This window comes from Apus apus, chromosome 1, assembly GCF_020740795.1.
Source record: "Apus apus isolate bApuApu2 chromosome 1, bApuApu2.pri.cur, whole genome shotgun sequence".
Lineage (NCBI taxonomy): Eukaryota > Metazoa > Chordata > Aves > Apodiformes > Apodidae > Apus > Apus apus.
The window spans coordinates 138,068,012-138,081,196 of record NC_067282.1 but is presented as its reverse complement, the minus strand read 5'-3'; the positions used below and the strand labels follow the sequence as shown (position 1 = coordinate 138,081,196).

General features: G+C 43.1%; 1 protein-coding gene across 13 annotated transcripts in view; it reads left to right on the top strand.

The window, feature by feature from the left end:
- The first annotated feature begins 12,771 nt into the window (after window positions 1-12,771).
- The window catches only part of PLEKHA5 (pleckstrin homology domain containing A5), a 161,269-nt gene continuing 160,855 nt past the window's right edge, over window positions 12,772-13,185 (top strand). For 6 of the 13 annotated variants that reach the window (XM_051614416.1, XM_051614388.1, XM_051614398.1 and 3 more), the window contains exons 1-2: window positions 12,774-12,879; window positions 13,026-13,102. In XM_051614416.1, coding sequence (XP_051470376.1) covers window positions 12,782-12,879; window positions 13,026-13,102 — 175 coding nt within the window. In that variant the 5' untranslated portion in view covers window positions 12,774-12,781. Of the gene's footprint in view, window positions 12,880-13,025; window positions 13,103-13,185 lie in introns of all 13 variants that reach the window. The other 7 variants (XM_051614457.1, XM_051614424.1, XM_051614447.1 and 4 more) reach the window with 3 other exon arrangements.

The window sequence follows — 13,185 nt, the reverse complement described above, 5'->3', positions numbered from 1 at the left end:
ATTCTTTCTGAAGACTAACAGAGCACTGAAGAAATGTTTAAAGGTTGCAACTGTAAACACAGGAGCTGTAGTTAGCATTGACTATTTTACAGGAAAGCATCTGGAAAAAGCTTCATGTGTCTCTTATTTCTAACAGTATTTTGGCTTTGGATAACATAAAAAAATATCTGATGTGCTGAACGGAACAAGCATCATTCCAAAACCATATTTGTATTAAGTTCTGTGATGGCTATGGAAGCAACTGGGGTTTTTTTTTGCATAAAAGGTACTTCTCCAATATTTTCTGTCTTGGAAATAACTACAGTGCCTTGATACTGCGATGCAATGAAGAACCATTACACCAAAGGAAGTGGCACATTATCTTGATCTTATTTTGTTCCTGTTTTCTAATGCTGTGAAGACCTGTGAAATGCTGTTATTTATAGATTCCCATCACGAGTGTAACCAAGTTCCTCTTCTACAACTAACTCTTTCATTCCTGGCAATGATAGTAAAAAGTAGCTGATAATTTCTTACATTTTTATTGGAATATTTATTTCCTTTCTCTAGTTCCCTTAGGAACTGCCTATAAACAACCTGTATAAATGCAGTATCATAATACTGCACATGTCCAGATTGAATCAGGTCTCTTGCAGGTCTGCAACAGAACAGGCTTGGGGTTGTGGTTTTTTTCCCAGTGACAACTGCTCCACAACCAGTTTTATATTTATTCAGCTCACATTCATTCTTCTGTATTGCAGTTCTAGCTGTTCCCTAGGAACTGCCAATCAACATCTAACATAGTTTTACTGAGTGAACATAGAACTTACAGTCTTTTCAGATACATGGCTGTAATACAATTTTAGCACAATTGCCCCTTGCACAATCATTCCAGAATCAATATGAATTCTTCTCCATTTGTATTTATATTTTGTGTAATATGGTGTTGTATATCCCCTTATGTTGTCTCCCATGGGAATGTGGAAGCATTTTCTGATCTCAGTTCTCTTTGGGTGGTTTCCAGTATTTTTTAGCTATTTGCATGCCACTGCAATTTGGTTACATATTGTTGCCTTTCTTCCTTCTTGTCACCAATGCTGGAGGGTACCTACAACCATGGCCTCTTCCACAGCTTATTGTTATTATTCTCTGCTTTAAAGATGTTCTGTTGTGAGCATTTCTATGGCACTACTATACTAGAAATCTGGCTTTCTCATTTCTCTCAAATTTCTTTTATTAGACTTCATTGTGTTACTGTAAATATTGTATATTCTGCTGGTGTCACAAATGGTGCTGCTGGTTTACATGATCTTTTCACTAGCTGTCAACAAAATTTAAAAAAAAAATTGTTCCCTGGGATAGCTGAACTGGTAAAACTTTTTTTTTTTTCACAATCATGTAAACAGCACTGAACTACTCTTGTTAAAATATATATTCTTTCTGTACTTGTTTTTTGTTACAACAGGCAATCTTTGTAAGTGGTGCTAGAAACAAAATTTATCATCAAGCAGGAATCAAGTGTGTCCTTTTCTCTGTAAAGTTGTCCCTTTCCTTTCAACATTAGTAAAGGGACACACACTGTCTATTGCATTGTTCTAGCTCCTACCACAAATATTAGGACATTTATCTGATACTCTTGTGGCTTGTTTGAATGCAGTTCAATACACCCACTATGGTTTACGTAAGTTCTCCAGCACGGTGGCCATGTGGCAGGGTGCTCTGCTGTCGCTGCTTGCTGTGAAACACCAAGAATCTTCGGGGCCTCTGGCACACTGCAGCTCACTCCTGTTTTCTATTGAGCAGGGTTGCTTCATTTTGCTGTGCTTTTGCAATCCTCTCTGCAGTTGTCTTTGTTCTAAGATCTATTTAAATGCCCCTCCCCCTGCCCTTACTCAGGAATTCTGATTTTCTGTCATTTCCTGAGATTCGGAATTACTTAATTTCTTTCAGTTTCCCGAGAGTTCTCTTGTCTTTCTTTCAAGCTTTTCCCAGCACTGAAATTTTATTGTGTTCTTCCTAAGTTGAGAGTAGTATTAATTTTCTTCTCACAATGTTTTAGGAAAAATAACGCATGGTGGCAAAGCTTCAAGAGGTTAATCTCTTCAAATTGCAAGTCCGCCATGTGTCTTCTTGCCCTCTCTAAAACCTGAAATATGAAAAATCAACAGTAGAGTTTAATGTTCTCAGCAGCTTGGTTGATGGAAGGAATAACAGCATGCTGAAGTGGCATGAGAAAAGGAAAATAAACAGAGTGCTTATCTGGAGAAGTAAAGCAGATGATCTAGACTTTCAGAGGAGCACAGATGTCAGTGTAGAAAAATGACATAATGAGCTACAGAAAGTGCAAAATGGAAAGCCAGCGGCCAGTTGTTACAGAAGGCTTAGGAAAGGAGCGAGAGAGGGATGGTGTCACATGGATATTAAACAGAAAAAAAGTGGGAAGGTATTAAAAAGAAGTGATCGCCAGAAGACACTGGAGGGAGGGAAGCCTCGTTATTCACAGCACCAATCTGACTCCTCTGGGAACCAGCTGGAGATGCAGAGCTTCGCAGAAATTATGACAAGAGAGGGTAAGTGCACAACCAGTCTTGGAGAGAAGCAGCAGCCTTCGGGGCAAATTAAGAGCAGAGGAGAGGTTATTCCCTCACAGCTTTTACCTGTTTCTGTGCTATGCTGGTCCCCTCTAAAAGGAGCAGAAGTGTCAATGGAGGGAGAGAGAAGCTGAGTTCAAGGGGAATACTGGGAGAGGCAAAGATGATGATGGAGAAGTAGGGTTCAAGGCAGAACAGGCATCAGGCATTTCAGAGGTAGAAAAAAGTTGAGAAAGGGAGGAAATTTAAGAAAGTAAAGCTAGTGGGAGCGGTGGAGCAGAGAGGCAGAAAAGAAATTGAGGGAAATAAAATGGATGTGCTAGTGAAAAATGGGTAGTTAAAATTCTAAACAAACAGAATGCAGTGCTATTTTTCCGTAAGAGTCTTCTGGTGCTAAGAGTGACTGGTGGACTGTTGAGGTAACTGAATTAAAAAGTTTAGGGATCGCGATACAGGAGAAAACCGTAATTCTTAATAAAAAACCCAGAAGCTTTTGGATATTTAATGGCAAATAATGAAGGGTGGAGAAGATGACAGCAATCTACAGGGACTGCAAGGATGCTGACTCTAAATGAATAAATAGTTCCAACAAGATATTTTAAATATGCAGAAACCTGTAGGGGGAAAAAAAATAAAATTCATATTGCACAGTAAAGAAAATTTAATTTCAGAAAATTGAAAGTATAAGGATATAAGGAAACTACTACAAATCTAGCTGAGTTAACCTTTACTACAACCTGGGGCAAATGGAAATAACTGGGAAAAAAAAAGAGATATATTAACAGCATTATGTAACCAGGGAGCTATAGACTGCGTGTGAACTACTTTAATGTTTAATGAAAGATGATAACCTTTTTTTCAGTGACTACAACTCTGCCACACAGGGCTCCTGCCTCCCCTGGAAAAGACAGCTCCACAATAAAAATAACAATGGTGAACAACAACAGTATATCAGAATATACAGAGTACAACAGAACTATACAAGCATAGAACTTAATCTACAGTCTAGCAACTGAGATTATGGAAGAACTAGTGAGACAGATGACACGGGGTTTCTGGTTGTAACCAAGTGACCCATTGCCTTAAAGGATGGAACTCTCTCCACTACAGCAACTGTCGTCATTAATACTTGGTGCCAGCAACTGGCTTAGTGGAGCATATTTAGTCTCTCCTTCACAAATTCCTTCCTTCCTTCTTATATCTTTATTTTTACATATATGCGTGTCACCCTTTTTTATATTAAAGATGTCTTTTTTATCACTAATCTACCATTTTCCTTATTGTAACTTAATAGCCTTAGCAGCAGTAAAAACAAAAATGGCACAGAAAAAGAAAGAAGAGTGGTAAGTGGAGTACACTATAGAGAATAAACTAAAAAAGTTCAAAGGAGATTAAATCCTCCAGAAATGGAGGATACGGTTCAAGGAGATTCAATCAAATAACACATTTTTTCTTTAAAAGAAGACAGGACCAAGGAAAAGAAAGATGAATTAAGGTAACTCTCTTTCTGAGTACTGCAAGACCAAAAGCACCAGATTGCAAGTGAGAAATCCTGTGCTATAGATATTTGAGAAAATATTGCACTCTTGGAACAACTGAAATATTTGAGACACAGCAGTTGTATTACTGAAATAAAAAAGGAAACCCTTCAAGATACTTGCAATATTTGAAAGTACTGTCAATCGTGTAATTTTCAAAATCAGATCTGAATTCAGAATACTATAAGGATCAAGAACCCCAAAACTCAGAAAAAGGCTTCTAGAAGAACAGTTTTAGCTTATTAAGACTGTGAGAATTAACTTGGCTACAGAACAGAGCTAGATTTGATTATAAGGCTTGCAAGAGAAGCCAGCTGATGCTACAGAACAATGTCACAAAATGAGGAAGCAGAACAGATCTGAAGATTTAGAGGTGAAATCTAAAAAATGCAATCAACCAGAGTGAATTTTTAAGAAATTGTGGAAGATATTGATGGGAGGAAAATATATAGCTATATTCATAAGAAGCAAAAACATTTTGCAAAAGCTTTCCATCAGCGACTACAAGTGTTTTTAAAATAAATATTCTATATATGGAGTTCTTTGTGGGAACTGTTCAAATAATAGTTATGTTTCAGATGGGATTTGTCTCCTCTAGCTACAGCAGTTTATGATACAGGTCTCAACTTCTGTCTGGGGAAGAATATGATTGTCGTTAATGGAGTAGTCAGAACTGTTCAGGATGTGATTCAAGTGAGATATGGGCACCTACATCAGAATAAAAACTGCACCATAGTATATTGACTAGTCCATTGCTGCTGTAAAAGTGGTCTTGGGAGACACCTCCATTTTGTCAGAAAAATTCTAACCTGGTACCTGAAATATCACTAATATGATTTGGACACAATTCAGCAAGTAAAGTTTCTATAATGGTTTTTTTTCAGTTATACACATATATATACACAAGTAGGTAAAATTCATGTCATGCAGTGAACAAAATATTCTTACTGTGAATAAAATGTAAATCACATGTAAAGGAAACAAATGTGAAAGAACAAAATTCTCTCTTACCTCCCATTGGGTGAGCTGAAGCTATGGAAAGAGTCCATGAAGATAAAATAAGAGACATGCATAGGAAAGCTGAACTACAGGAAAATACAGCAAAATAAGAACAGAAATTCTAGTAAATGCTCCAGGCCAGAAAGAAAGTGTTGAATTGAAAAAAGGTAAGAGCTGTTAACAACACAACAAGTGTTAGAGCAGACACTAGCTTATATCTAAATATACAGAGGGAAATTTCAGATCAACAAGTTAAGAGGTGGCCAGGATTTACCTATGATGCTGGGAAAATTACAGACTAAAAATAGATTACTTTTCTTGCTATTCTGCTATAACACTATTAAAGAATATAACCGCTACACTGGTAATCTCATGTCTAGTCCATAAAGACTGACATACGTATTACACCAACTGTGGTAATTACAGAAAATGGACTGTGATTTGATTATGATGTTAAATACCTTCCAAAAATAGCATAACTTGAAGCACTTCAAGGCCAAGGTATCAACAACATAATGGTTTTATGGAAAATGTAATCAAGATTGCAACAAGGATGTCTACAAAATCTCAAGAATGAAACACACCATTATTTCACCTTACTCTGAAAACAGACCATCAGCTGCTGAGTTTCATGAGGATAGCTTAAAATTAATTACATTGTTTGTAGTATTAAACACAAAGATACTAAAAATTCTTACTAGCCCTATTAAGAAAAGAAGAAAAAATAACACAGTGAAATGCGCATGAGAAAAGATCACATAAGTAAGTGAAAGCCCTTACAGTCATAGGACTCTGTATATTTTACTACAGGTAAAGATCTCTCAGATATTCAATATGAAGTTACTCCTTATTTGCAATTTGCAATTCTCCTTATTTCAGCAATTACTGAACAAAGACAATTCTTAGGAGAAACACAGGTTGTCACCTGCATCTTCCAGAACAGAGAGAGCTTTCTGCATCTCCTAGAATTAGAAACAGAGCAAGTTTCTGAGGACCTGGACAGCAGCAATGAAGACAACTGTGTGAAGAAGAGCAGATGCTGAAGTCTGCCAGGTACTAAAGAATTCTGTGAGACAGAGAAGCCAGATGAGGAACCGAGAATCTATTTGTGGTTTACTGCATATGATTTTCTCCTGGGTGATTCAAATGGGAGTCTTATTTGAAAGATGAAATTTCCTGGCTTCAGCCAGATATGGCTAACAACTGCAAGCAAGATTACAAGTGGGATATTGAAATCACTGAATGCATCTTACAAATCTTTCCTACCTAATACTATTTGAAACTAATGCTGATAGTACATGTGATTTTTAAATGTCATTTGACTGTTGTGTGACAGTCAAAGACAACCATTGTTATGGTAGACTTGAGGGCTTCCTAAACAAGAAGATTGTGAAATGGTGTGAAAAGTAAGAAAGAAAGATTCCAGCAAAGCAGCTTGATCTTAAGGCCTCAGTCTTTTTTGAGATACTGAATATTAAAGGATTAGTAAAAGAAACCTGAAGGTCCCAAATATGGTAGCCATCATGGAAGACTGTGTGAGAAGCTCATCGTGATATATATGACACAGAGACTAAGGTAAACAGGTCTCTGAAAAGAGACATCTTACAAAAAGAGTGTTCTTTGTTCCAAATTGCACAAAATGTTCAATATGATTCTGGCAAGATTATGCTGGTTCCAAGAGTAATAAGACCTTTTACTTTTCTGCTGTTGCTTGCCAGGGACAAGCAAATCTCACATCCGGGCTTTGGAAATTGTTTTGTATGAGTGTGACAGGATCATTAAAGGAAATGGGCCTTTTATAAGGATTTGCTGTCCCAAAGGTAACAGCATTTTCACACAACATAGCTACAGCAGGAAATCATTAACTGCATTAAAATATATATATATATATATATATATATATATATATATTTGAAATGAGCAAAATTGCTTTTTCTGTCAGGGACAGATTGCAAAACTTATTAAACTGTAAAATAAATGCTTTGTCTCTACTGTCTGATTAAGTGCTGGCTTTAGTTCTGTCCCTCACAGTCTGAGAAAACAGCCTGCTAGTGTATCTCATGCTGGTGACAGGGAGGCTAATGACCCAATGCTTGCTCAGTCAGATTGATGCTTTACACTATCCCAGAAGAGGACTACTGTGCCCCTTGTACCAATAACCCCTAGAAAAACCTGCAGCCTTCAGAGCTACCAGACAGGAGCCTTGAACTGTTATCAGGCTCTTTATTTAGAGCAAAGAGGAGGCTCCATTCTACCAGCAGAGCTGTCTGCAGAGGCTGCATTAGACAGGCTTTTTCCTCTTTCTTATTTCCTCTGAACTAGGCTAATTGTTTCTTTAATCTACACAGAGATACCCTGACTCCAGAGCACTCTAATTAGTGTATTTGTTGATTTTCCTCCCCCCCTGTCATTGAGGAACATAGCCTAAAGTGGTTCTTCTCTTCACACCCTATGTTTTGGATCTAGTTATCAAGTGACCTGAGGACAAGCTGGATCAGCTTGTTGAGCTGGTGGGAAATGAATTATTTGAGAGGATTTTTGTTTTATTTTATATTTGACCAGCAAACTGATCTAATTCACCATGGGCTGTAATATTCTTGCAAAGGCAAGAAAAGTGAACATTTAGGGATGGGGCAAAAAGGAACCCACCCTTCAGAAGCACATCCCTCATGAAAACATGTAACATGAAAGGGCACCCCCAGCAATAGACTTTTCTTGCCATGTTAAGCATTAAATTGCATTCATAGCTAAAAAGCATAAAAAACGTAAAATCACAGACTCCATGAAATAACCTCATCCAGTTCGATTCATATTGACATTAGACACCCCTGACAAACACAAGTCTGAAGAGGTTTTAGGTGGAACACTGGGAGTGCCATCCACTCCCTGCTTCAGAGGCTGCTGGCTTTGTGTAGTGGCTGCTGTGCTTACCTGTAGTTCTTTTTTTTCTTGGCTCATCACGTGTTCATTGTCACCTCATACCTGTCGGGAGAGGTGTGGGTGGATTTCTCTGAGTCTTATTCAATGAATGTTCTTCCAATGGTGGTTTTTAATTAATCCCATTTAAAGGGATTCATTGTTTGTGGGCAGGGTTCTTTTGGCTCAGGAATTTTAAATATTTTTATTTTGAATACATTACAGAGCCAAAATTATTTTTTAAAAAACATCAATAAACTTAGTACACCCTGACCCTGAGGGAGTTGCTAGCAAAGCTACCGTCATGGGGAGGTGAAAGAGGAAGGAAAAAAGGTGGGGTCAGAATAAAGAACCATGGAAAAAGCTTCAGTGGAGCTGGGTTTTTACTTTATTCCAAGCTCCCAGCAATGAGTACCCAAAATACTGGTAGGACAGCTCTGCCTCAGAGATTAAGAACTTGCTCCACATCCTCCATCCACTTCCCATCCATGAAGCAGCTCACATTGGAAGCAGCAGATACCAACAGGCCATACATGCAGAAAGAGAAAACAGTGGTGGTCACCACTTCAAGAGTTAGCCTTCAACTCTTCCGAGAAAAAAAATAAAAAGTGGTGGCTAGATGGGAGTATTCTGATGGATTTCTCTGAGTCTTATAAATCAGACTGAACAATTTCACATTTGGAATCATTAGCTCGTTTTTACAGTAAAAAAGAATTATATGAAAGGTACAATATGTAGTATCTTAAATTATGCATGGAGTTGTTATGGTGATATAAACTGCTTTTAAAAGAGATTTTTACTCCTTTTTGTGATGTGGTTTAAAAAAAAAAATTATTATTCTCTAGTCCCTTTTAAGAGCCTTCAAGCATCTATCTGTCTGTAGAAAAACCGTGCTTCTACTGAATTTTGTGAAAACTCAGTGTATGATTTGTTTTTATCTAACTTTTAGACTAACTTTCAAGCAAAAGTTTTTACTATGGAGCCAGCAGCAGCCTTCAGAATGAAGAACTGCCAGCACCAGCCTGCACAAATGAAGCAGATGCAGTTTCGCACATCGTCTTTGGAGTTCGTGAGCTCTGTTCCACAAGATGGTCAAACTCTGGGCTCCCTAAAACCACTGCAAGTTCATGGTGCATGGCACCTTGCAGGATTAGTATCTGCTAATACAGTTGCAGTGTGGCTTCCATGGGTTCCAGAACTAGCACTGAATTTTATTTTATGACTTTTTGTCAAAATAAATAAGTCCCTGAACAATGAAGTAGAACTAAGATCTTCCATCTTCCCTAGATGAGCTTCCTATTCATGTCATCAGAAAGTTGTGTAACCACTCTGTAGTCCAATAATTATATTTTCAAATTAATGTGACTTCAAAGAGGGAGCAGGAGAACCTTCAGTATACTCATAAAACAGTCTCAGCTTCAGAATGGCTTACAGCTTGGAGCAAAAGCATTTTCCTGGGAAGAGAGTGACACAGTTTTAAATGCTCTTAATCCTTCAGGCTGAATAGGTTTTCTGTAGCATTCACAGAGACACAGAATCACAGAATCTTAGGGGTTGGAAGGGACCTCGAAAGATCATCTAGTCCAACCCCCCCTGCCAGAGCAGGGTCATCTAGAGCACATCACACAGGAACTTGTCCGGGTGGGTTTCGAATGTCTCCAGCAAAGGAGACTCCACAACCTCTCTGGGCAGCCTGTTCCAGGGCTCTGTCACTCTCACAGTAAATAAGTTTTTTCTGATGTTTACATGGAACCTCCTATGTTCCAGTTTGCACCCACTTGTCCTACCTCTACGCATCACTGAAAAAAGCCTGGCTCCATCCTCCTGACACTTGCCCTTAATGTATTTGTAAACTTTGATTAGGTCACCCCTCAGTCTCCTCTTCTCCAAGCTAAAGAGACCCAGCTCCCTCAGCCTTTCCTCATCAGGGAGATGTTCCACTCCCTTAATCATCTCTGTGGCTCTGCGCTGGACTCTTTCAAGCAGTTTCCTGAACTGAGGGGCCCAGAACTGGACACAATACTCCAGATGCGGCCTCACCAAGGCAGAATAGAGGGGGAGGAGAACCTCTCTTGACCTACTAACCACACCCTTTCTAATGCACCCCAGGATGCCATTGGCCTTCTTGGCTCCAAGGGCACATTGCTGGCTCATGGTCATCCTCCTGTCTACCAGGACATCCAGGTCCCTTTCTCCTACACTGCTCTCCAGCAGGTCAGTCCCCAGCCTGTACCGGTACATGGGGTTGTTCTTTCCCAGATGCAAGACTCTACACTTGCCCTTCTTGAATTTCATCACATTTCTCCCTACCCAACTCTCCAGCCTGTCTAGGTCTCCCTGAATGGCAGCACAGCCTTCTGGTGTGTCAGCCACTCCTCCCAGTTTTGTGTCATCAGCAAACTTGCTGAGGGCTCACTCTGTTCCCTCATCCAGGTCTTTGATGAAAATACTGAATAGTACCAGTTTCAGTACCAAACCCTGAGGGACCCCACTAGTCACAGACCTCAAACTAGATTTTGGTGGTGATTCTCCAACTAGATTTGTGGTGGTGACTCTGCCACCAACCTGTTTGCTATGAGTTATGCAGAAAAGAATCTTGTAAATCCTTCTTAGGTGTGTCCCAAATGTGGCAAATTGACCAGGCCTCTGAGGCAACTGGAGCCTGAGAATTCAGCAAGGCTCTTGGTTCTACCAAGATGGTAGCAATTCTACACACATGCAAAGCAGAAAGAAGGCTGCAAGGCAAGGTACTGGCAAATGTAGTTGCCCAAGGAAGGCATTTGGCAAATAACATGCTGGGATTAGGCAGGATTTATGCACCTAAATCCTACCTAAATACTTAAGGATCTGGGCCAATGTGAGTCTAGCTGTGCTGCATGTCTTCCCTGCTAGAGAAGGAAATTGATTCTGCATGGTTGAAGCTATCCAGTTTTCTGGAGATCAAGAGCGCTTGCTCCTCGCTTTAGTTGGGCTGCGTGTGGAAGTATCAGGATAGGACCACTACCATCTCAAAAGCCCCAAATGGATGTGATTTCCCTCATGCTGTTGCCAGGCAGCTTTCCACAGCCCTTCAGAGGAAGAGTTATTATTCACTTTTCTTCATCCTCCAAGTGCTCTTGCTCTTAGGAGAGAAGGAATCTGTTTATATAATAATTTGTTTTCTCCAGTGTATCTTTTTTCTGGTAGTCTTTAAATCTTAGATGCTGTCAGTGGTGAGTGGAAATGGAGGGTACTGTTGGACAGGGAGGAATTCTTATCTTATATCCAGTTACTTAAAGATAACTTAGGATGTGCTCACATGTTCACTGCTCTTCAGGTCTGGAATATCTTGTGTGAGGCAACTGGGTTGGAAGGTTTTGACCACACACAGTGGCAGGGACCAAACCGCACAGCAACTCCTTCTGCCAAATTTTAGTTTTCCTTTATTGTTCAGAATGGGAGAGAGGACAAAGCTGGTATGCAGAATGCTGTCAGCTGTGAATTTCAAATGTTTTTGTGGACAGAAGAATACCACCAGCCATCCCAGCTTTAATGCGCACTCAAAAACTCATTTTGTAAGGCAAGATTCTCTTAGAAGTATCACAGCCACAACATTTTTAGTAATTTGTCACGTATAACTTAAATCAAAGGTGTGCATAGCTATGTAGAAATGCCCAATCAAATTATTCGTGTGAATAGAAGCATACACACTCGCTCTTTTAATTTTTGCGGACGTGGATTTTACTTGAATTATTGCCACCTCCCTGAACAACTAAAAATCACATGCATGCTATATCCTAGATCTCTGTTAGAGGACAGGGACACAGTGCACGGCAGGGTTGTTTACATGAAGAAAAAATATGGCATCTCTTTACTCTTGCTTCTTAAGGCTATACCTTTGTGTGAGAAATTTAAAAAAAACCCCAACAAACACAAAAACAGTTGGGGGCTCGAGAAGAGCGTATACACACCTAGAGGAAACTCGACAAAAGTTTTAAATTCCGGCAGGAACGCAAGTCTTTAAAGACCCGATGAGAGCTCTCCCGAGGTGCCGCCTCGCGGCTGTAGCTCCAGCCCCGGGGATCTGCCCCGCACGGCGGTCCTGCCTGGGGGGCCGGGCCCCCGGCTGCGGGAGAGACCGCCCCCTCGCCAGGAGCGCGGGGTTCGTCCCCGGCGAGAAGAAACGCACTGTGCTCGGCTCAGCCCCGAAGCTGCGCCGCCGGGCCGCCCCAGCCCCGTTACCGGACTGTGCCCGCCAGCGCCGTCCGGCCGAGCCCCCACCCCCCGGCACGACCGCGCAGCCAGCCCTGCGGGGCGGCCCGCACCGCTGCTCGGGCGCTCCCTGCCCCCGCCCTCGGGCCGAGCTGGCCGGCGGGGCCCCTCCGGGCAGGGCGCGCTGCCGCCCCGCGGCTCTCCCGCCCCGGGCACGGGCCGCCGGGCGCGCCCCCGCCCGCTGGAGTCCGCTGCCCGCCCCAGCCCCGCCCCGCCCCGCCCCAGCGGCGGGGGCAGGCGGCGCGCTCCCGCGGGCAGGCAGCCCGGGCGCCGCGCGCGTCCCCGCGGCGGGAGGGGCGTGCCCGCGCGGGGCGGGGCGTGCCGCGCGCCCCCTCCCCCTCGCGCTCCGCCCTCCCCCTCCCCGAGGTGTTGGCGGCGGCGGCGGTGGCTGCTGAGGGGACGCGCTTCGCTCGTGCCCGCGCCGCCCCCCCCCACCCCCCCCACCCCCCCTCCCGCCCCGCTCCCCTCGGCTCTCCCCGGCTGCGCGGGCAGCGGCGGCGGGCGGCCATGGCGGCCCCGGCGGAGCTGAGCGCGGAGCGGCTGCGGGCGCTGCCCGGCAGCTGGAGTTACGGGATCAGCCAGGGCGGCCGCGTCTTCTTCATCAAGTGAGCGGGGCGGCAGGCGAGGAGGGGAGCGGAGCGAGGCGAGGCTGGGCTGGGCGGGCGGGGGGCCGGGAGGGGCGGGCGGGCGGGGGGGAAGGCGGCGGCGGGGCTGCGCCTGCCTGACTCGGTCCGTCTGTCCGTCCCCGCAGCGAGGAGGCGAAGAGCACGACCTGGCTGCACCCGCTCACTGGAGAGGCCGTGATCACCGGGCACCGCCGCAGCGCAGGTAGGAGCCCCGCCCGGGGACAGGGGGCGGCCGGGGCCCCCGGCCCTTTCCCGGCGCGGTCGCCCCCGTCCGGCCGCCTGGCC